Consider the following 22,178-nt stretch of genomic DNA (forward strand, 5'->3'; position numbering starts at 1 on the left):
TTGTAACTCCAATCCCTTTCTCTTCCAACGAGCGGAGGTGCGGCATGGCTAATTGCTGGAAAGCAATCTAGCCTTGCTACTCAAAGTATGTCCATGGGCCAGCAGTTCTGATATCACCTAGGAGCTCATTAAAAATTTAGTCTCAGAGTCTGCCATCCCAGACTGACTGAAACAGAAACTGCATTTTAATAAGATCCCTAGATGGTTGTTTGCTGATTGAAGTTGGAGAAGACTGGTCCAGAAGGGCATGGGCCTGTACAGTGTGGAACTGAACTTTTATTCCTCATTCCATCATAGATTTACATTTCGGAAAGAACACGGACTGTTTTTCAAGAATCTTCACATTTTTTTCTCATCTATAAAATAAAAATAGCTTCGTCTTCCTTGGCAAAGAACTTGTGAGGCTTGCTGAGACAGACTACACTGTGCCTTACATGATGAAGGGAATTCAAGCCATGTTATTTTATGTAACAAGACCAGAATATGCACTTGAGAGGAAGGAGAACAATTGCATTGGCAACACTTGATAGTCAGACAAAGCCCATTAATTTTGTCACAGAAGATAAGAGAGATGGAGAAAATGAACTTGGCTTCTGTTTCCAGTGGGAGAGAGACCAGTGGTTGTTCCTGCCAATCATTTTTTTTTTCCTTGCTCTTTTTATAATCTAGTAAGATAAGGGAAATAATCTAGTATTTTCGAATACGAAATTATAATTTAGAAGAATATTTTCATAACAGATGAAAGGGAGATGCTTATTTGACTGGGAAGGCTTTGAAAGGTACGGGGTTAGCCCTGAGGATTAACCAGCCAGCGCTAGGCTTCCGTACAGTGACTAGGAAGGACCCTCACCTCTGCGTTGGGATCAGGTGCATGCTGTTTTGTTGTGTGCTTGTAGCCTTTAGGTCCTTTTTTGTCCGAAGATCTTATTTACCATTTGTGTCCATCATTTTTGGATGTTCATTTTTTGGTCCTGGGAAGAACTAGGCATCAGCCATTAGCACCCGTAAAAAACAGTATAAAAGCCCCATGCAAGTGGTGAACAGTGTTGGATCACAGTCTATCCCCTGAGTCTCTAGCAATACATTGCTATTTTTCAGATTATGATATGAAAAAAAAAAAGGCGATCAGGGTGTTTTTTGACTCCTGACATCATTTATTTTTTTTTTGTCCTTACATCTGTGAGTGATTCTGAAAGATTATTAAAGATCAGACATGAAGACTTTTTTTTGTGGTTGTTGCTTTTCAGGGCCGTATCTGCGGCATATGGAAGTTCCCAGGCCAGGGCCAAATCAGAGCTGCTGCTGCTGGCTGCCTACGCCACAGCCACAGCAGCTCGGGATCTGAGCCGTGACTGCAGCCTACACCACAGCTCACAGCAATGCTGGATCCTTAACCCTCTGAGTGAGGCCAGGGATCGAACCCGCATCCTCATGGATACTAATTGGGCTCATTATGGCTGAGCCACGGCAGGAACTCCAGACTTTATAGTCTTTAAAGTTTAGGTTTCCTCTGAGAAGAGATGAATAGCTGTGAGGTGAGACCATAAGGGTAATTTGCCTTAAATTTTCCCCCATTTCTCCAAGAGCTTTAACCTTATCTGAACATACTTCTAACTATTCTCTCCAATTTCTACACGAATCCCAAGGAGAGAGTGTTTGTTTTTTGAACACTGATCATATTTTAGGTGAATTCTGTATTAACTTTTTATAATCCCAACAAGGCTACTGTACCTTGTATTAATTTTAAAATTCTGCTATTTCTTGAAGGATCAAGTCACACACACACACACACACACACACACACACACACACACACCCTCATAGGTAATGCCCCACATTTTAATTTAGGAAAGGAGTGTGTGTGTGTGTGTGTGTGTGTGTGTGTGTGTGTGTGTGTGTGGAAGGTAATCTCAGATATTTTTAACTTAAAGGTAATATATCTTAATATAAATAAATTATAATAAAATTATCCAGAGGCAGTCCTGTTCATTTTTAATTTAGGGACTGTACTTAATGCCATGTTATTCCAAGATTTTAACATTTATTTTCATCTTTATGGATTTACTATCTGTCAAATTAGATCTGATTCATTTTACTCTGGTCTAATTACAAATTAATGTATTAGTCAAAAGTTACTTTATCTTCTATTACAATCTTTTTAGCACAACTGATTAGCTTAGTGAACATAGAGAAGTAGTCTTTCTATTTATCTTTGTTATATCTTGTTTGATTTGTTTCCTGAAGTTTGTTAAATATGAAATACTTTAAAAATACTGGAGTTCCGGTTGTGGCACGGTGGAAATGAATCCGACTGAGAACCATGAGGTTGTGGGTTTTATCCCTGGCCTTGCTCAGTGGCTTAAGGATCCAGTGTTGCCGTGAGCTGCGGTGTAGGTTGCAGGTGTTGCTCGGATCCCACACGGCTGTGGCTGTGGTGCAGGCTGGCAGCAATAGCTCCTCTTCAACCCCTAGCCTGGGAACCTCCATATGTCACAGACGTGGCCTCAAAAAGCAAAATAAAACAAAACAAAATAAAATAAAACTTTAAAAGCACTTAAAAATATTAAAGTGGTATTAAAAACTATGTATTTAGGCTTTATTTGAAGTAGAGCCCTGCCTGCCTCTCTATAAAAAAAAGGATGTATATAAAATCATTGTGTTCTTGTGGGTCTGAAAACTTCCAGAGTCCTCGATGCTAATGAACCCCTTTAAGAGTCAGGTGTCTTTTCTTTGCATCCTTTTCTGGTGAAAAGGTTATTGTATTTTCAGTATATGTGGGGTAGTTGTATCACGTTAGGCGGAAATATGATTTTGCTGTTGTCTTTATTTGGAGCGTAAGTGTGGTTTAAGAAGATATGTGTTAGTAGCAGGTTGACAAGAAGTGGACTATGATGGTTAGTTTCATGTACCAACTTGGCTGTTCTATGGTCCTCCGTTATTCAAACACTAAATTAGGTGTTGCTGTGAAGTTATCCCACGTGTGTGATTAGCATCTATAATCAGTTGAATTTAAACGAGGTTGATCTAGATAATTTGGGTGGGCTTTAAGTACAGAGATGAGGCTTCCATGAAGAAGAAGAAATTCCATCCGTGAATTACAGCTTCAGCTCATGCCTAAAAGTTCAGGCTTACCCTATTTAATGACCTACTGTAGATTCTGGACTTGCCTATCAGCCCTCATATTTCCATAATCTGAATTCTTATAATAAATCTTGCAATGAAATATATGTATATATGGTTGTATTTCTCTGGTTAACCTGCAGATTGATAACTAATACATACTTAAATTTTAGTGGTTATTTTCTCTGAATGAGTGGATTTTTATTAGGTGTTTTTGATTGTTCTGATGGTTCTATTTCTCTGACTTAACTCTGACTGATACTGATATGTACTAAAATTTTAGCGGTTGTTTTCTATGAACGATTGGGTTTTCATTAGTTTTTGTGCCCATTTTGAATAAAAATTTCAAAATAAAAAAATAATAAATTTCTTAAGACTTGCTGAAGTCTCCAGCAGTTTGAACTCCAGGATTATTGCCATGCTTAATATTTCTGCTTTGCAAGTGACATCAGTTACCATGATAATCTTATATAAAAGCCTACTTTTTAATGGCTTATTGAGTTATCTTTCAGATACTAAAAGATTCACACATTAAAAATGTAGAGCTTGGTGATTTTTAGTATATTTGTAGAGTTGTGTAACTAGCTCCACAGTCTAATTTGAAGACATTTTAGCACCACACACACACACACACACACAAAGCCATACACATTAGCTATCATTCTCAGTTCCTATTTGTCCCCTCCTCAGCCCCAGGCAACCACTAATCTGCTTTCTATCACAATGGCTTTGCTTGTCTGGACATTTTGTATAAATGGACTGATATACAGTATGTGTCTTTTGGGACTGTCTTCTTTCACTCAGAGAATTTTTCAGGGTTCATCCATGTTTTAGAATGTATCAAATACTACTTTTAATCATGGATAATACCCATTGCATGCCTATACCACATTTTATTTATCCACTCATCAGTTAATGAACACCTAGCATATAGACCTTTCGTCATATTATTTATGACATTCACGCACAGGTTTTGTGTTAATATGTTTTTCATTTTCTTAAGTATATAGCTAGAACTGGAATTGCTGGGTCATATGGTAGCTTCGCATTTAGCATTTTGAAGAACTACCAAACTGTTTCTTGAAGTGGCTAGTCTTTTATACTCCCAACCAGCAATGTATAAGCGTTCCAGTTTCTCCACATCCTTGCCCACCCTTGTTATTGCGCCTTTTTGATTTTAGCCATTCTGGGGAGTGTGAGATAGTATCTCGTTGTGGTTTTGATTTGCATTTCTCTAGTGACTGATGATACCGAGCATCTTTTCATGTGCTTATTGACAAAAACCTACTTTTGCTGTCTGCACACAGATGGAGCCAAAAAGTTAATTGTGTTTAAGACTAGTTTTTAATGTTTCTCCCCTTTTGGAGAATGTTTTGGTAGAGAACAAAGAAGTTTACTGACCAATAATTTAGGTGCAAAGTTAGCCCAACATCTTGGTTCTCCATTTTATGAAAGAGTACCGGGAACTCCTGTGGTGGCTCTCTGGTGGCAAATGGGGGGAAACTATTGCCTAAAGAATTTAAATCTTACAGGAGTAAACTATAAAGTGAGTGTGCTTAATTTTGATGCTCTTAGAGTACTCTTGTATGCCTTTCCCTTCCCTTTGAAGAAACCCTTTTTTATAGTTCTCCTAAAGCCATACTTTTTCTATGGTCCTCTATCAGGCTTGTTTTCAGGACAGGAACTAAAATGCACAGACACTAAGGAGTATATAGTAGAAAGAAATCTTACTGTGTATCTTTCCCAAGATTAATTTTAGAGACTGAAGTGAATAAAGAACTGAAGTTTTTAGTAAGGAATTAAAGCAACATTAAGGGCTGATTTCCTTTGAGTAACTTTCTACATCCTTTGAGACTCTTTCAGTTGCCTATGACTGAAAACAGCACCCAGAATAGCTTAATAAAGGCAATGTATTTGTTCCCATAAGCTGAGAGGATTCTAGTGGTATCACAAAGATATATATCTCAGTATATCCTCTTAATTAGCTCCATTCTCATGATTCTGGCATGATTCCTGGAATCGTCCAGGTCACATGATCATACCACTCAGTTTAGGAAAATAGAGAGATTGATTCCCTGAGACCACAAACCAGAGTCTCAGAATTGAGTCTCTTTGGCCCCAGTGGGTCTGGCCTGAAACATATGTGCATTCTTGGATTGATGACTGTGGCCAATGTGATGGAACTGCCATTGGCTTAGTCTATCATATGGAGTCCCCCCCGGATTCCTGGGTGGAGTCACTTCACTAGAAGCATTTGAACTGAGGGTGGCAAGGCATGGTTGAGAAAGGGAACAGAGCTGTGTGGCATAAGGGATGATTATTATCTGCTCAGAGTCACAGACCACAGGTGGAGTTCTTCTCTCAAAGGGCAGTTCTAGGAAGGATAATAAAAAGCAATCTGGGACAATGATTCTCAAGCTTCAGGGTGTGTATTAGTTTGCTAAGGTTTTCCCATCCCGCCATTGTATTTTAGAAGCAGAGAACTTGTTTGTTTCCATAGGTTTGCAGATGGAGAGGAATTTTGCTCCAGGATGAATCATTCCCCGTGTCCCATCAATATCTGACTTAGATGATATTTGGATGAGATTAGATGTTGAAATGGGCTAAGACTTTTGGAGATGTTGGGATCAGGAAATGCATTTTGCATATGAGAGGGACATGAATTTTGGGAGGTTAGAGGGCATATACTATTATGGGTTCAATTGTGTCCCTCCAAAATGCTTGTGTTGAAGACTTAATACCTGGTACCTCAGAATGTGACCTTATTAGGAAATGGAAATTTTTTTTTTTTTTTTGCAGGTATAGTTAAGATGAGGTCAATAGAGTGAGTCTGTAATCCAGAAGGATTAGTGTCTATAAAAGGGGACATTTGGACACAGAGATATGCACACAGGTTGAACGCCATGTGGAGATTAAGGTTATGCTGCCACAAGCCAAGGAACCATGAGAAGCTGGGAGAGAGACCTGAAATAAGTGCCTTCAAAAGGAACATGGCCCTATCATAACAACGCACCACCAACCGAGTGGCTTAGACAATAAAAATTTATGTCTCACAGTTTTGGAGGCTGGCAGTCTAAGATTCAAGGTGTCAGGAGGGTCTTGTTTTAGGACTACAGTTTCACATGTTCTCTCCTTGATTAACTTGGTTTATTGCTATTTTTTTATTTTAACAGAAGAGACAAAAGTGTCTGAGGATGATGAAATGGAGAAGCTCTACAAATCATTAGAGCAAGCCAGTCTGTCTCCTCTTGGGGACCGGCGACCTTCAACCAAGAAGGAGCTGAGGAAGTCCTTTGTGAAGCGGTGCAAAAATCCATCCATAAATGAGAAACTCCACAAGATCCGAACTTTGAATAGCACATTAAAGGTAAGAAGTTTCAGATTGTGGATGGACTTTGTGGATGTGGGTTGAGAAAAATGCTGATTCTGCGGAAGGATTCATGCAAACCGCAGTGTTTGCGTGGGTGGAGGCTGCGGAGGGCAGTGCAGGCTCTACAGGGTGAGTTGCCCCTTGACGTTCTGAAAGCACTGGGACATCCACCCAGTAGCATCCAACTCAGATTTCTACAGTAGGCCTTGATTTTTGTGTTCACTTTGTATAAAATGTCAAAGATTAAGCTCCTTTAGGAGGCAAGGATCATGTGTGATGTGTTTTTGTACCCTTCTACCTGAGAGAACAAATGCTGAGAGCCTGAGAGGGTCAACTGGGAAGAACACATAGTAATATTTAATAAGATATTGGGCTTTCACCTGATTCATTAAAAGGGACCATTCTTTTCTACTATAGCCAGAAAAAAATTCTATATTTCAGATATAGCAACAATGTAGTATCTCTGAGCTATTGGCCCTGGAGCCAAGAGACACCATGAGAGCTGGGCTGTGGGAAATAGACACTTCTTGGTAGCAGACCAACAGATGTCTTCATAATGGGAACGAGGGACAGTTTATAGGCTATACTGAAGCTGTTTTCAGGGCCTCCTGTAGCTGAAGTGGTTCTTCATAACAAAAGCATCCTGCTTTCAGGTTTAGATTATAACACAAACAGGTGGAGGCCAGGATACTTCGTAAAATGGTCCTGAATTAGCAGAAGACTTATAGATTCTGAGAAGCCTTGATAAAGCCTGAATTTTCATTCTATTTTGTATATATCCTTTGGCATCATGAGTTGGCATCCCTTGCCAGGAAGAAATATCAGCAGTCAAAAGGACAGGGCTACAAAAGATGGCCAAGTGACTCTTCAGGTGTCCCAGCTAGTCAGTGGAAGGCCTATGCACCCTAAAAGCCTTGCAAACATGAGGCTGAAAAATAAAGGCAAGGGTGTATTTTACCAACATAAAGAAATGTAGAGGAATGTAGAGGGAATTCCCTAGCACTTAGTGATGAAAGATATCACTAGCATTCATTTCAAAGTGAAATGTGTTATATTCCATATATTTACAGAGTGGGTAAATGTCAGTGGTTATCAATGAAATATGCCATTATAGGTTGTGATTTTACTGTCTTGTTTGTAATAACTGATAGGCGTAAATACATTTTTTATTGAACAAGTATTTCCTGACTCTGTATGAGGCACTCTTCTAGGATACTGGGACCCCTGAGTAGATGCCACTGGACAATGGAAACATAAAGGAAAACAGAATGAGATGGGATAAGTACTTAAGTTGACATCAGCTTGGGACATTTGGGTGGTCCAGAGGGGGAAGCAGCTGCCTACCTGAGGCCTTGAGGGACAATGCCATGGAGATGCTGAAACTGGTCTGTGATAAAAGACGAGGAACATCAGAAAGAGAAGAAGATGCATTCAGGGAGGAGGAGCTGGGCGAGGCAGAGGGGTATCCGTGGATGGGATGCCGCAGCCCACATTAGGAGAAACAGGAAATGGAAGCCAAGGAGAGCATGGACAGTTCAGGCTACTTCTAGAAGGAGAAAAAGGGAGGGTTTAGCTTTGCAAAGAGCAGCAATCTCAGGATTCTAGACCTTTACAGGGCCATGCCTTGGGGCTCAGTTGCTGCGAGTGCAGGTTTGTACAAAGATTCAAAGGTTCAGTAAAAGGTTTATAGCTGATTCTCTGTGACCTCTTGTTCTCCATGCACTGTGGCCACAGAATTGATGAGTCCAGTAGCTTTTTCTTTTTTTCCCAGTTATTAGGTATCTATTGCTAGATAACCAAATACCCTCCAAACTTAGCAACTACAGGCAATAAGCATGTCTTATTTTACAGTTTCTGTGAGTCAGAATTTAGGCATGACTTGCTTAGGTGCTTCTCCCAAGGCTGCAATCCACTTGTCAGCTGGGGCTTCATTCATCCCTCCACCGGGGTGGGGAAGGGTGTGCTTCCAAGCTCTCTCACGTGGTTTTTGGTTGGATTCAGTTCCTTGCGTGTTGTTGAACCGAGGGTCTCAGTTGTTCACTGTCCGTTGGTTAGAGCCCACCCCCAGTTCCTGGCCATGTAAGCCTCTTTCTGAGGCAGCTCAAGAGATAGAAGCTGGCCTCCCGTGCAAGGGGTGAGGGCGCAGGGTGGGTCACCCCCAGATCTTAGGAGTGACAGCACACTGCATTTACAGTATTCTCTTCATTAGAAGCAAGTTGCTAGGTCAGCCTACCTGCAGTCAAGGAGGTGAATTATAAAAGGCATGACTACCAGGGAGCAAGGAACACTGGGGCCGTCTCAGAGGCCACCTGCCTCACCCAGCTGAACATTCCTGGAAAGAAGACCCTTCCATAGATCCTTTGAGCTGGGGCTGATGAAATGTATTATGTGTTCTTACGAACCACCCAGGAGTCAGGAGGACATGAGGACATTGAAATTGACCAGTTGAAAAAAAGCAAAAAAGCACATCAATCTGTTTATTCATTAGAGAAACATCATTTGGCACATGCATGTTTATTCATGTCAAAAAGCTATCAGAATTATCTATTTTTATTAAATTTTTTTCCTACTGTAAAACCGCCTTTAATTGTATTTTAACCGTCTCTAAGTGTATTTTAACGGTCTTTAAAACTCAAAGCAGTCAGGAGAGTGGGGGGGAGGAGGAGGGGAGGATATGACTGGCGGGGGTGGGGACACAAATAAAGTTTTTGAAGTTCTGGGTAGGAATCTTTTTTTGATCTCGGTGATGGTTATACAGATGTGTTCACTTTGTGATAATTTTGTCAAGCACAAACCTTATTGTACACGTGCTTTTCTTCATGTATGCTATGTTTCGATATAAATGTTTATTTAAAAAGTTCTTCAGGAGTTTCCTGATGGCTTAGCAGTTAAGGATTCAGTGTTGTCACTGCTGTGGCTCGAGTTTAATCCCTGGCCCAGGAACTTCTGCCTGCTGTGGGTGCGGCCAAAACAATAAAATAAAATACAGTTAAAAAATGTATTTCTGGAGTTCCCATGGTGGCTCAGCAGTAACAAACCTGAGTGGTATTCATGAGGACACGCATTTGATCCGTGGCCCTCCTCAGCTGGTTAAGGATCTGGCGTTGCCGTGAGCTGTGGTGTAGGTCACAAATACAGCTTGGATCTGGCATTGCTGTGGCTGTGGTGTAGGCTGGCAGCTGTGGCTCTGATTTGACCCCTAGCCTGGGCACCTCCATATGCTGCAAGTGCAGACCTAAATTAAAAAAAAAAAAAAAGAAAGAAAGAAAGAAAAAAAGCTGGAGTGTGGAAAGCAAGAAGGACAGAGGTTCATGTAGAAACAAGGAAGCTTTTAATAATCATGTTTATATTAGTGGTAGGCACATTCTGGAAATAAAGAAAAATCCTCACACTGTGATTGTGTTGGAATGAATGCACTTTGAGAAAATTTTTTTAGGATGTTGAGCAAACTATCACATCACATACTAAAGACCGTTAGATATTTAGGAGTTTCTGACAGCTCCACATCCCTGACTTTCGGCTAAGCCTGTCTTTATTTTAAATTGAAGGATTAGGAGTTCCCGTCGTGGCGCAGTGGTTAACGAATCCGACTAGGAACCATGAGGTTGCAGGTTCGATCCCTGCCCCTGCTCAGTGGGTTAACGATCTGGCGTTGCCGTGAGCTGTGGTGTAGGTTGCAGACGCGGCTTGGATCCTGTGTTGCTGTGGCTCTGGTGTAGGCCAGTGGCTGCAGCTCTGATTCGACCCCTAGCCTGGGAACCTCCATATGCCGCAGGAGCGGCCCAAAGAAATAGCAAAAAAAAAAAAAGACAAATAAATAAATAAATAAATAAATTGAAGGATTAATGGCATGATTCATGGGTCCAAGTGAAATTTTCTCCCAGGGTTCCTCTCACCTAGGTCAAGAGAGGAATGAGCTCTCCTTTGCCCCACTGCTCTGGTAGGACACATTTCCAGTGCTTAGGTCTTGGAGTAAGCTATGTTTTGAGTATTTGGAGTGAAAAATGAAGGTACCACTTTCATTCTTTCACGGTATTATTTGGCATCCCTACCAGACCCTGCCTGCCTCCAAAAGAGCCAGAAGGATGCTGTAAAAGTGGTGCAAAGCCTCCTGCTCCTTGGGGGGGTGGGGGATACGAGGCCTTTATGTGAAGCTGTTGACTAGGTTGCCCTGTCGAGGAAGGAGCTCAGAGGATTCTGTTCTTTTGTTAATTTCCTTCCCCTCTATTCTTCTCTACTTTTTTTTTTTTTTTTTAAATCTGTAAAAGAGCTAACACAGACTTGGGCCAAAGAGTAAGAAATTTGAATTATTTAGAGCTAAAACCCTATGAAAAGTGTCAGCCCAAAGTTGAAGAGACCCTTTCCTAAGGTCTCTTTTCTGATTTAGAGTGGTGGTGAATTCATTTTTGCCTTTGAAAAATCAATTTTCCAATTTTCATTAACCTTAGGATCTCTAAAAAATCTGGAGACTGTGTCCCAGCAACAACATGTTCAAGAAAGGGAGAAGTGAACCGTTTCAGATGCTGTCGGGAAATAGAAGTGGAAGATGAATAATTGATTATTGGATTTAGCAACATGGGGGTCATCGATGGTCTTAACAAGAGCAGTTTGGGTGGAATGATGGGGGCAGAAGTCTGGAGGGAGTGAGCCTATGGAAGAATGGGCACAAGGACATTGGAGACAGAGGAAAGTGGAGCGTTAGCTGAAGTCAGAAAGTGGGGTCAAGAAAGGGTTTTTGGGAGTTCCCGTCGTGGCGCAGTGGTTGACGAGTCCGACTGGGAACCATGGGGTTGTGGGTTCGGTCCCTGCCCTTGCTCAGTGGGTTAACGATCTGGCGTTGCCGTGAGCTGTGGTGTAGGTTGCAGACGCGGCTCGGATCCCGCGTTGCTGTGGCTCTGGCGTAGGCCGGTGGCTACAGCTCCGATTGGACCCCTAGCCTGGGAACCTCCATATGCCGCGGGAGCGGCCCAAGAAATAGCAACAACAACAACAGCAACAAAAAAGACAAAAAAAAAAAAAAAGAAAGAAAGGGCTTTTGGGTGTTCCCATTGAGGTGGAGTGGAAACGAATCTGACTAGTATCTACAAGGTTGCAGGTTTGATCCCTGGCCTTGCTCAGGGGGTTGGGGAGCCGGCGTTGTAATCAGCTGTGGTATAGGTTGCAGATGCGGCTCTGACCCCGAATTGCTGTGGCCGTGGCGTAGGCCATCAGCTGCAGCTCCAATTCAACCCCTAGCCTGGGAACTTCTGTATACAAAAGTAAGTAAGTAAATAAATAAATAAAAAGAAAGAAGGAGAAAAGTAAGGGCTTCTAAGATGAGAGAAATAAGATTATAACATTATGGCAGTGAGAATGATCACACGGAGATGGGGAATTGAGGAGTCACAGGAAAGAGGGGAGAAGTGCTGGAGTGCATTTCTGCCTGTGAGAGAGAAAGCGTCAGCAGAAGCGGAGACATCAGTCTTTGCTAGGAGCACAGATGTTTCACCCAAATGACCAGGGAGGAAGGGGGCACATATTTGCGCTGATGTAGGAAGTAGGAGCTTGGGAGAGCCACTCTTCACGTTTTCCTTTCCTCGGAAAATAGACAGCAGGGTCAACAGCTACGAGGGAGGATTGGGAAGGAGATTTGGGTAGAAATGAGAAGTTTTGAAATAGTCATTTGGGAGCATGGGAGAGAAAACATGAGAAGATACGATTACTGAATAGTAGTGGAAGTCCACTCAATGGCAGTGGTCATGAATTTGAACTTCAGCCAGTAAACACAGTTGTGACTATTTAGCTTTGCACAAGCTGCCCTGGATCTAGGCAGAGAGAGATTAGTTCAATAGTGGACATATATTGAATGGCTGCCTGGCACTCAGCTACAGGGAATACAGGTGTTAATAAAATATGTTCCCTGAGAAGCAAGTCAGAAAGAAAGACAAATACCATATGATATCACTTATATGTGGAGTATAAAATATGGCATAGACGAACCTATCTACAGAACAGAAACAGACTCACAGACGTAGAGAACAAACTTGCTGGTTGCTGAGGGGGAGGGGGATGGACTGGGAGTTTGGGGTTAGTAGATGCAAACTCTTACATTTAGAATGGATAAGCAATGAGCTCCTACTGTATAGCACAGGGAACTATATCTAATCATCTGTAATAGAACATGATAGAATATAATAGAAGAATAATGTATGTATATGTATGACTGGGTCACTTTGCTCTATAGCAGAAATTGACAGATCATTGTAAATGAACTACAGTTTAATAAAAAGTATGAAAAAAATGTGTTCCCTGTCACCTTCTTTAAGAGGCTTTAGAAAAGGTGGCATGACAGATCCATGAGCATCCTTGGGTGACATGGCAAGTTCTAAGAGGGCTCTAGGCTAGCGTGAAAAGAGCTTTTCCAATTAATCTAGGGGTTCAGAGAGTTTTGAGAGAGCATGATCCCTGAAGTGAATATACATTTATGAGCTGCAGTAAAATCCAGTAAGGAAAAAATGGTGGGAGAATGTTCCCGGTGAAAGTCACTCTAGGAGTTAGAGTCCATCGGTGAAGGAAGGTGAGGCCGATCTTCCCTGGAGCACATTGTGGAGTGTGAACTAGCTCTGCGTGGGGGAGAGAAGTCACATCCCCACGGTTAGTGTGGCACATCAGAAGCAAGGAGAGCATCGACAGATGGGCTCAAGTCCGCGGAACCCTGGACGTGAAGGAGAACCATTAAGAGGACACAGGATTTTAGGTGGATCCCCTGCACTGCTACGCAGCAGGTGGATACAGAGTGGGGGCTGGAGGCAGGAACCTCACTTGCGAGACTGCAGCAGTGGGTCGAGTCTGACTTTCTATCCAGAATTGGGCTTATGGTCATAGGGATGGAGGAAAGAGGAATAGATTTGAGATAAGTTTGTCAGGATGAGCGATCCCTTTTGAATGTGGAGGCTGATACATCTTATTTTTACTCCATTCCTGGGGTACAGCCAAGTCTCCTAACCCAATAGACATTGCAGAAATGTGTGTCACTGGTTTCAGAGGAGGTAGGGAGAATCGTATGAATAGGTTGTTTACTCTGCTGGCGTCATCAGAATACACGCTGCTTTGATGGACGATTGGCAGTCTTTGACTAAAGAGCCTACATATTTATTCTGTAGATATTCATTAAGTAAATGTGTGATTTATTAAAAAGTAAGATAATTTAATAGAAATTAAAAAGATATGTTTTATACTGTCTTATGTCTTAGGGAACGTATTATTTCCTAGCTTTACTGAGTGCCGTTTGGGTGGTCAACGGAATGATAACGCAGTTGTAGGTTCCTGGAAGAATAAAGCTCACACGGAGGTAGGACTGTTACAGCGGATTGATCTGGGAAGAGCTCCATGGGAGACTAGGCGGCTTAGTTCTCCTTCCAATTCTTGGGTAGGCTGCTTACCTTCTTGGTGGCTAGCCTATGTGGATGGGTGTCCTGTCATATCCCTTAGGAGAGTTGCAGGGATTTGAATATTTCTGTGTAAAAGCACTTGGATAACTTTATGGTCAATGTATATGTGGGTTTATTTGTAAAAGGGCTGAAGGTGGTTTATTGAAATGGAGATAACCCCTGTAGGCGCTCCCATTGTGATTCAGCAGATGAAGGACTGGACACAGTCTCCGTGAGGTTGTGCATTTGATCTCTGGTCTCGCTCAGTGGGTTAAGGACCCTGGGAACTTCCGTGTACCGCGGGTGCAGCTGTAAAAAGAGATAAAAGATAAATCACTACATCTCACCCTCTTCTCTCTCTTTTTCTACTTGCACAGTGTAAAGAACACGACCTGGCCATGATTAACCAGTTGCTGGATGATCCGAAGCTGACAGCCACAAAATACAGGGAATGGAAGGTCATGAACACGATGTTGATCCAGGATATCTATCAGCAGCGGCGGGTCTCTTCGTCTGCTCCCGAAACCTCCCCCCAGGGACTCGAGAGACCACCTTCCTCTACCTGCGTTGAAAATTCTATGTGAGAACAAACCAGGACTTTTTTCCTCCTTCTCTCTCACCCCAAGCAACTCTTCGAGATGTCAGAAGAGCTTGACCTCCTCCCTTAAAAAGGAAAACTGAGACCCAGTTCGTGGAACCTCTAGGGATGCGGTTGGGATGAGGACAAACCCTGATGGTGGCATCGTCACCAGCTCCAGTGCTTCCATCCCAGCTGGAGGGATGGAGTCCGGGTGAACGAGCCATCCTCTGTTCCTCCCGGGAGCTCTCCGTCGTGCTAGCGTCTAGGTGGGATGCGAGAACTGTATCTTCCGTTTCTTGCTCTCAAGAGACTGGACAACCTTCCATGGCCAAAAGATCGCTTTTACCAGGGATATGAATTCCCAGAAGTCTTTTGCTTTGCAAAAGAAGAACAGACATATTCCATCTGGCTGGGGAGCCGAGGTCCCCAAATCATCTTTTGGGTGGAGGGATGCTTTCTATAGCAGCCACAGGAGCAGGACAGGTGTGATGTGACAGATGTGAACCCAAACTCCTTGCCTTTGGTCCAGCGTGGTGGTGCCTTCTTGATGTGTCGAGAAATACTTCATAGGAAGTGGCGTGTGGGTGCCCCCCAGAAGGAAGCACGTTCGTATTCCATTCTCTCCAAGGACAGCTCAAGATGTCTATACTTTGTCCAGGTTGGGATGGGGGATCTGATTGCTGTTTCCTTTCCAGGGAGCAGCTAAATGGTCTCATTACACCTCGCTTTTCTAAATCACGGTAGGACAGTAATACGTTCAGAAGGAATGTTTACTGCCTTCGCCCTTGGGTGCGGTCCCTATGCCTGGTACCAGTGTACATCCAGCTTGCCCAGGATCGGTATTGACAAGAGGATTCTGGTGTCTCAATTAATTTAGTATCTTTACTTCAAAAAAAAAAAAATGCCAACAGAACAACAACAAAAACCCAACAAAACCAACACAAGAATTAAAACATGATTGTTTTATTTTTGTATGTTTATGCATCACTTGGTGTCCTATGTGAATAGCTATGTATAATATGTTATTTAAGTATATTTATAGAAGTTCAGATTACTAGGGGTTTAAAAGATGACATACTATTCCTATGTTTTGTTCAGTGTATATTTCAAAGTATATACTTTTTGCTTGAGAAAAGTAGGAATACTCTCGATTCAGTGGACTTACTATGTTGCACTATAATGTCTGAGGAATGCTCAGGAAATCTCGCGGGGTAAATGGGGGCATGGATTAATAATCTTTACTTTCTGGCTTTTCTCTCTCTCTCTCCCCCCAGAATGCTTAGATTTCTATCTGCTGTAACCCTTTCTCCTCATTGGAAAAGGACTTGGATCTGATGTTATCCCGTCTAATAAATACACCTTAAGCTTCGTACCATGTATGCCCACACACCCTAAACCAAATGAATGCAATCTTTCGACTAAAGACCACTAGAAATTTTGAGGTTCATTGTTACAAAGGACTCCGCTGGTTAGAGAGCCGGTAGGAAGGTCTTCACCTGCTCACCTGCTTCACCATGACTTCTCCTCCCCGTAAGAATAACCGCAACCCACCCAAACCCCATTTTGGTTTGATCTCTAGCAAACGGTCAGCATGACACCGTCAGCTTTAGAGTGTCAGTGTGTGGCGTGACGTTCAAGTGGAAATAACCCCTGAATTTTATCTGTAACCTAAATGGAAACAGTTTTTCGAAATCTTCCCTAAGCTTTACTAAGAAGTCTTCATACTTTGTAAACAAAAAGCAGCCTTAGCATTAAGAAAGAAAAAAAGAAAAACAGGAAGCAAGTTGTAATAGCAGAGGTTTCTGAAAGATAAAGGCTACACTAGTCAGTTTGGCCCAGTAAACATTTCGTTGCTGGGGGGGGTGGGGGGCTGAGTGAGTGGGGGAGGCTCAGACTGTGCACTAGTGAGGACCTGGCCCTCCCCGAGTTTGCTGGCTGCACAGAGATCAGCCATCATTCAGGTCCTCAGATTGGACCCCAAAACTTCTGGTTTGAGAGGCCAGTGCTTTCCTCTCTTTCCTCTAGAAATTATCATTGATTCTTTCTGTAATTAGCAGCACCCTTCCTGTGATCAGAAGGTGGATTGTTTAGCATTCACAGTGTAAACAGTGGTGAGAAAGGAGAAAGAATAATGGAGGAAAGACGAGTTTCAGGTGTTCTTCAACCTTCTTCTCTTTGGTTTGCAGCACCAGCCTGTACACTTCAGACCAGTTTGTGCTGAGTTGAAGCACTCCAAAAGCTCTTGGCCAGAACTTGCACTACTTTGACGTTGCATTGATACAAATTACCTGACCTCTTAAAGTCATTCAGCACCACTCCAAAGTAAAGACAGAATAGATCCATGAGATTAATCCAGCCTGTAAGTTATTTTTCAGGGTTGTTTGGATGTTTTTGCTTTGTTAGGAAGGCAGTCCCTTGGCAGAACCTCCCAGAATAAAAGTTAAACTAAGCTGCACGATTTCACACCTAAACCCACCTGCTCGCTGGTAGGACTTCCTTCTGCGAATGTTCGAGCTGTGTTGTGTTGAGCTAGGAAGTAAGGGGCTCGGTTGTGTGTTTCCACCTTCAGCTGCGGCCACCGAGGAGGGTGGGGGAGAGAAGGAAGTGAGAGGAAGAGGGGGGACATTCTTGAGCAGTAATCCCAGTGTGTCTTGCCTCCAGCCATTTTTTAGGGGGCGGGGAGGAGCAAAGGGTGTTGAGAAAACTGGTTCATTTCCAGTGTATTCGTGAGGATTGGGGCACCTCTGAAATAGATTTTGGGCAGTTTCATGGGGTCTAAAGGGAGGCTCTTGAACCCACTGCTGCAGTCGTCGGGTCTGAAGGCTGTGGGATAGTGTGCCCATAGGGCCGCTCAGGAAGTGGAGGATCTCTGAGCATAACCACGTCTAAACCTGCCGCACCTGCCGTGGCTTAGGATACAGACCGGACCTCTCTGGGGTCTCAGGAAGAATGGTGTGGCTCCATTGAGAGCCTATGGACCCAAATTGGTGCCTGGTGTGATGCCCTTAATAATCGGGCCGTTGGAGTGCTTGCTGAGTCGTTTCCGACCCTTGGCAGGTATCTCTTGCTTTGAATGATTCTTAGTTGTGCCATAATCTCAGCGCAGCACCCAAAGCTTGGAGAGATGCTAAGCAGGCTATTACCAAGATTCTGGCAAGCAAGCCTGAAAGTGAGACTATGCTGGAGGCAGATTTCAAGGTGAAATGATGATGCCTTATATTTAAGGAGCACTTTGTAATTTGCAAATGGGTGTGTTTCAGCACCCCCGCCCCCCCCAGTGCTCTCCCTGGGGCATATCGAGGATGGTTGTGGATTATCGTTACTCCTCCTGCGGAGAAGTGAGGTGCCTTGGGAGACCCTCAGCTGGCCATGGCCAGGATGTGAGTCTCGAGTGTCTTGTCCCCCCTCCCCCACCTTGTGCCGTTGCTCAGGGGACCCAGCCATTGGACTCGGACTGTAAATGGCATCGCGCTGCAAGGGGCACAGGGACGTAGTGCCTTTTGCAGGGTTGTCTGCTGAAAATCACTCTTTCCCTTGAGTGCAATCTCTCTTCCTCATGGCCCCAAAGCTAACTCTCCCCCTGTAGCCATCTGCTGTTGGGCTAGCTGCAAGCTGGGGTGTAACTTAGCTCTGGGCTTCCTTTCTTTCCTTGGGTAACAAACACTGCTCCTTAGGTGCTGGGAGATCCTCAGAGGAAAGGGATACATTGAAAGACCTGGAGTGCATTTTTCTGTTTTCCTTTTCACACGTGTCAGGAGATGCCAGAGACTGGGCTTAGTGACTAAATGTTAAGGCTTTAGCTTCCTGTCTTAATTCCTTTTCATGTAATTATGCTAAATGCCTCAGCTAGCCTCTAAATCACAAACAACATGATAGAGATGAAAGAGATACTTTTAAGCAGTTTGGGGAGGGAAGCTACACAAGTTCCAGCCATATTTAAATTCGTGGACATAGACCTCTTTGTATAATGCTCTCATTGAAGGGTCATGTTTTGATGCAGCCACACAGAAGATTTAGCCAGTAATTTAGGTGCAGAGGTTGTCTCTCCAGCAGTCAAGATACGTCGCAAAGCTGCCATATCCAAATGAAGCTTTTCGATGCACCTCTTCCACCTAATAGAATCTTATATTTGACTGTGGCTTTCCAATTTATTTCCCATTCCATCGTTTTTCTATACTTATCTCACAAGAGAAATGGAGTTCTAGGAAATGCGAGGTGACTGCCCTGCCTAGGATTTTGTAATATGTCACCAAACATGAAAAGCCCTGAAACTAGACTCTAACAACCCGTGTGACATGGACTGGGAGGGGCGATAGTTCCACCCAGCACAGAGAGCTGCCTGTCGCCTGTCGCTGCAATGAACCAGATGACAAACAGCTACGTGCTTCCGAGGCTGTGAGACAGGAAGCAGTCTTCTCGCCTCTTCGGCACATCTTCATTCTTCCTCACACCACCACAGACCACAGAGAAAATGAACAACCAAGAAACGGATTCTACATTTAAAAAACCCAGCTTTTCTATTTCTCTGGCCGTGAGGAGACTTCACTGCTCTGTACTGATATTTCTTCATCTTGAGTCCAAAGGGGAAGCATGCCCCATTGAGATGATTAGCATCTCAAAATGAAGTCCAGGATTTTAAACTGCCATCTATTTTAATGTCCTTGCATGACGGGGATGTGACATTTAGCACTGCATGGTGTCTGGGGACAAGATGTTAATGTGGAAATGATACCTTCAATCTCATTGTGCTTTCGTTCTCTGTCACCGAACCGTCTTCGATCAAACTGAAAAAAAGAGGCATGACTCATTTCTCCAGTGTTTTGTGCTTGAGGTTGACTTGTAAGATAATAAAAACAGGAGAACATATACCTAGTAAAATGACATGGAAAAAATTGGAAATGTCCTATGGCTGTTCCTCTTCTGCCCTGCAGTATTGCTTCCTCAAAATAAAACTTCCCTGGGAGGTGTTGAATGGCTGGGCTTTTTCTCGTCTACCAAGGTTTTAGCGCCCTCTGGTGACAGTCTCAAAATAATTGAGTCCAGGCGATTGATGCTTTTATTTTTAAATAAAAAATTTAATTATGTTAGGGACTCTATTTCAACAATAACTGATGTGGTCTTCTACACTGGTCCCCAGCTCATAGATTTCTTTGTACAAAGATATTTATATTTTCCAAAATTGTTGGTGCCCAAAATTTGACTTATTATTAGGCACCCCCACATTTTGTTTACAGAATCTTTAAAAAAAATGACAGATTATAAAGTTACAATCAGTGGCACATGTGTTCCTTAAAAGACATAAGAATCTCTGTGAAAAAAAGAACACAAAGTATTGAAATGGCCTAATCAATTGCCTTTATTCTGGATCCACTGATGAGAGGAAATTAGCCTGCCCTGAACTTGACTCACATCGTGATTGCTGTCTATACAAAGTGTTATTTTTTTCCCTCTCTCTCTCTCCCCCAATTTTCATGGGTCATGCTGAGTTCCATCCTCTTTTCCTTCCATCGGCCACCACAAAATCTATCTACACACATCTGGAAGCAGTAACATTATTCTAGACCAAAGGGATTACCAAAGGCATCCACACAGCATGTTCTTATTTTCTGGAACGGTCTTGCATTCGTTTCCCATTGCTGCTGTAACTCATCACCACACACGTCTCAGCTTACCAAAATGTGTTTTCTTATAGCTGTGGATTCAGAAGTCTGACGCTCGTTTCCTTGAGCTAAAATCAAGGTGTTGGCAGAATTGTGTTCCTTCCAGAACCTCCAGGAAAGAACACATTTTCCTGTGCTCTCCAGGTCACCCGCCTTCTTTGCCTCCCTTCCTCCATCTCCAACATCAGCAACACTGTATCTTTCTACACCTTTTCTCTCTAGTCATACCTTCCCCAGACTGACTCTTAAGGACCCTTGTGATTACATTGGGCGCTCCTGGATAATCCAGGCGACGGGCTCTGTTTTAGCAACGTGAAACAACCTGCAGCTTTAATTCCCCTTTGTAACATCTATGCACATTCCAGTGATTCATGGCCATTGTTCTGCCGGCTGCAAACCTCCATTTCAAATATCTCACATAGGCCCCCCGGAACCATCCATTTCCTCCAGAAATTTCAGGATGTCTAAGTTTTAACTATAAACACGAAAGACCTTTGTCATATCTGGTGACTTGAATTTGATTGCCTCAAAAATCTGTCCACCACCAGAAAAGTAATTCCACGTCTATGAGGAGAAGGGTGAGAATTTTTCTAGCTTTTTTAATGTGCACATATACATATATAACATGTACGGTAGTTTCACCATAACATCAGGTTTTAACAGTTCTTACCTTTAAAGACGGAGAATTACAATAAGCGATTTTTGAGAATCAAGTGTTGTGAAGCAGAGGATGAAAACGTCCCCCTGACCAGGGGTCCAGCCAAGTCGCAGTGTCTTGTGAGTGTGCAATGATGGTCAACTATACGGATCAGCATGGACTTCCCACAGGTTTTGGCGCTTGTAGCTTAAAATGTGAGGATTGTATTTGTTTTTTCTTTTTAAAAAACCCTAGCACATCCATCCTTATCCTTACAGGTATTTCCTTGATGCTAGTCTGTTTCGTTTTGTTTGCTTTACATTTTATTGGCGTATAGTTGACTTACAATGTTGTGTTAGTTTCAGGGGAACAGCAAAGCGAATCAGTTATACATATACCCATTCATTCCTTTCAGCTTATTTTCCCATATGGGTTAATACACAGTATTGAGCAGATTTTCCTGTGCTCTCCGGTAGATTCTTGTTACTTATCTATTTTATATAGAGTAGTGTGTCTACATTAATCCCAAACTCCTAATTTATCCCTTGCCCCAGTATTTCCCCTTCGGGAACCATAAATTTGGTTTCACAATCTTTGAGCCTGTTTGTTTTGTGAATAAGTTCTTTTGTATCATTTTTATTCGATTCCACATATTAGTGGTCTCATATGATATTTGTCTTTCTCTGAATTCGCTTAGTATGATAATTTTTAGGTTCATCCATGTTGCTGCAAATGGCATTATTTCATTCTTTTCTGTGGCTGAGTAATATTCCATTGTATATATGTACCATGTCCTCTTTATCCATTCCTCTCTTGATGGACATTTCCATTGCTTCCCTGTCTTGGTTATTGCAAATAGAGCTGCAGTGGACATTAGGGTGTATATATCTTTTTGAATTATGGTTTTCTACAGATATATGCTTAGGAGTGGGATTGCTGGGTCACATGGCAGTTCTATATTTAGTTTTTTTTTTTTTAATGGAATCTCCATACTGTTCTGCATAGTGGCTGTACCCACTTACAGTTCCACCAACACTGTAGGAGGGTTCCCTTTTCTCACACCCTCTCCAGCATTTATTACTTGTAGACTTTTTATAATGGCCACTCTGAGTGGCACGAGGGGGATGTAATTACCCTAAAAGATTTAATGTACAGGGATAGTGGTCCCCACTCATACCTATTCGGTTTACCAGTTGGTCTCCTGAAAACCCAAGAGGGACAATGGCAAATTATAGTGGATTCTTTCAAACTTAACCAAGTTATAATCCCAACAGAAGTTGTGATATTGGCTATGTTATCTTTACTAGAGCAGAACAGAGCTCAATTACCTAGACTTTGGTTAGGTAAGTGCATTCTCTTCAACACCACGAAGGAGGATCAGAAGCATTTCACAGTTTACATG

At 42.6% G+C, this 22,178-nt stretch overlaps 2 protein-coding genes across 6 annotated transcripts in view; one reads left to right on the plus strand and one right to left on the minus strand.

The window, feature by feature from the left end:
• IPCEF1 (interaction protein for cytohesin exchange factors 1) overlaps positions 1 to 19,451 on the plus strand; it is a 165,003-nt gene extending 145,552 nt beyond the window's left edge. For all 5 annotated transcript variants that reach the window (XM_047769880.1, XM_047769879.1, XM_047769881.1 and 2 more), the window contains 2 exons: positions 6,294 to 6,487; positions 14,277 to 19,451. In XM_047769880.1, the coding sequence (XP_047625836.1) occupies positions 6,294 to 6,487; positions 14,277 to 14,483 (401 nt within the window). In that variant the 3' untranslated portion in view covers positions 14,484 to 19,451. The remainder of the gene's footprint in view (positions 1 to 6,293; positions 6,488 to 14,276) is intronic.
• The window catches only part of OPRM1 (opioid receptor mu 1), a 170,563-nt gene that overhangs the window by 54,855 nt on the left and 93,530 nt on the right, over positions 1 to 22,178 (minus strand). The window lies entirely within an intron of this gene.

Source organism: Phacochoerus africanus, chromosome 2 (assembly GCF_016906955.1).
Source record: "Phacochoerus africanus isolate WHEZ1 chromosome 2, ROS_Pafr_v1, whole genome shotgun sequence".
NCBI lineage: Eukaryota > Metazoa > Chordata > Mammalia > Artiodactyla > Suidae > Phacochoerus > Phacochoerus africanus.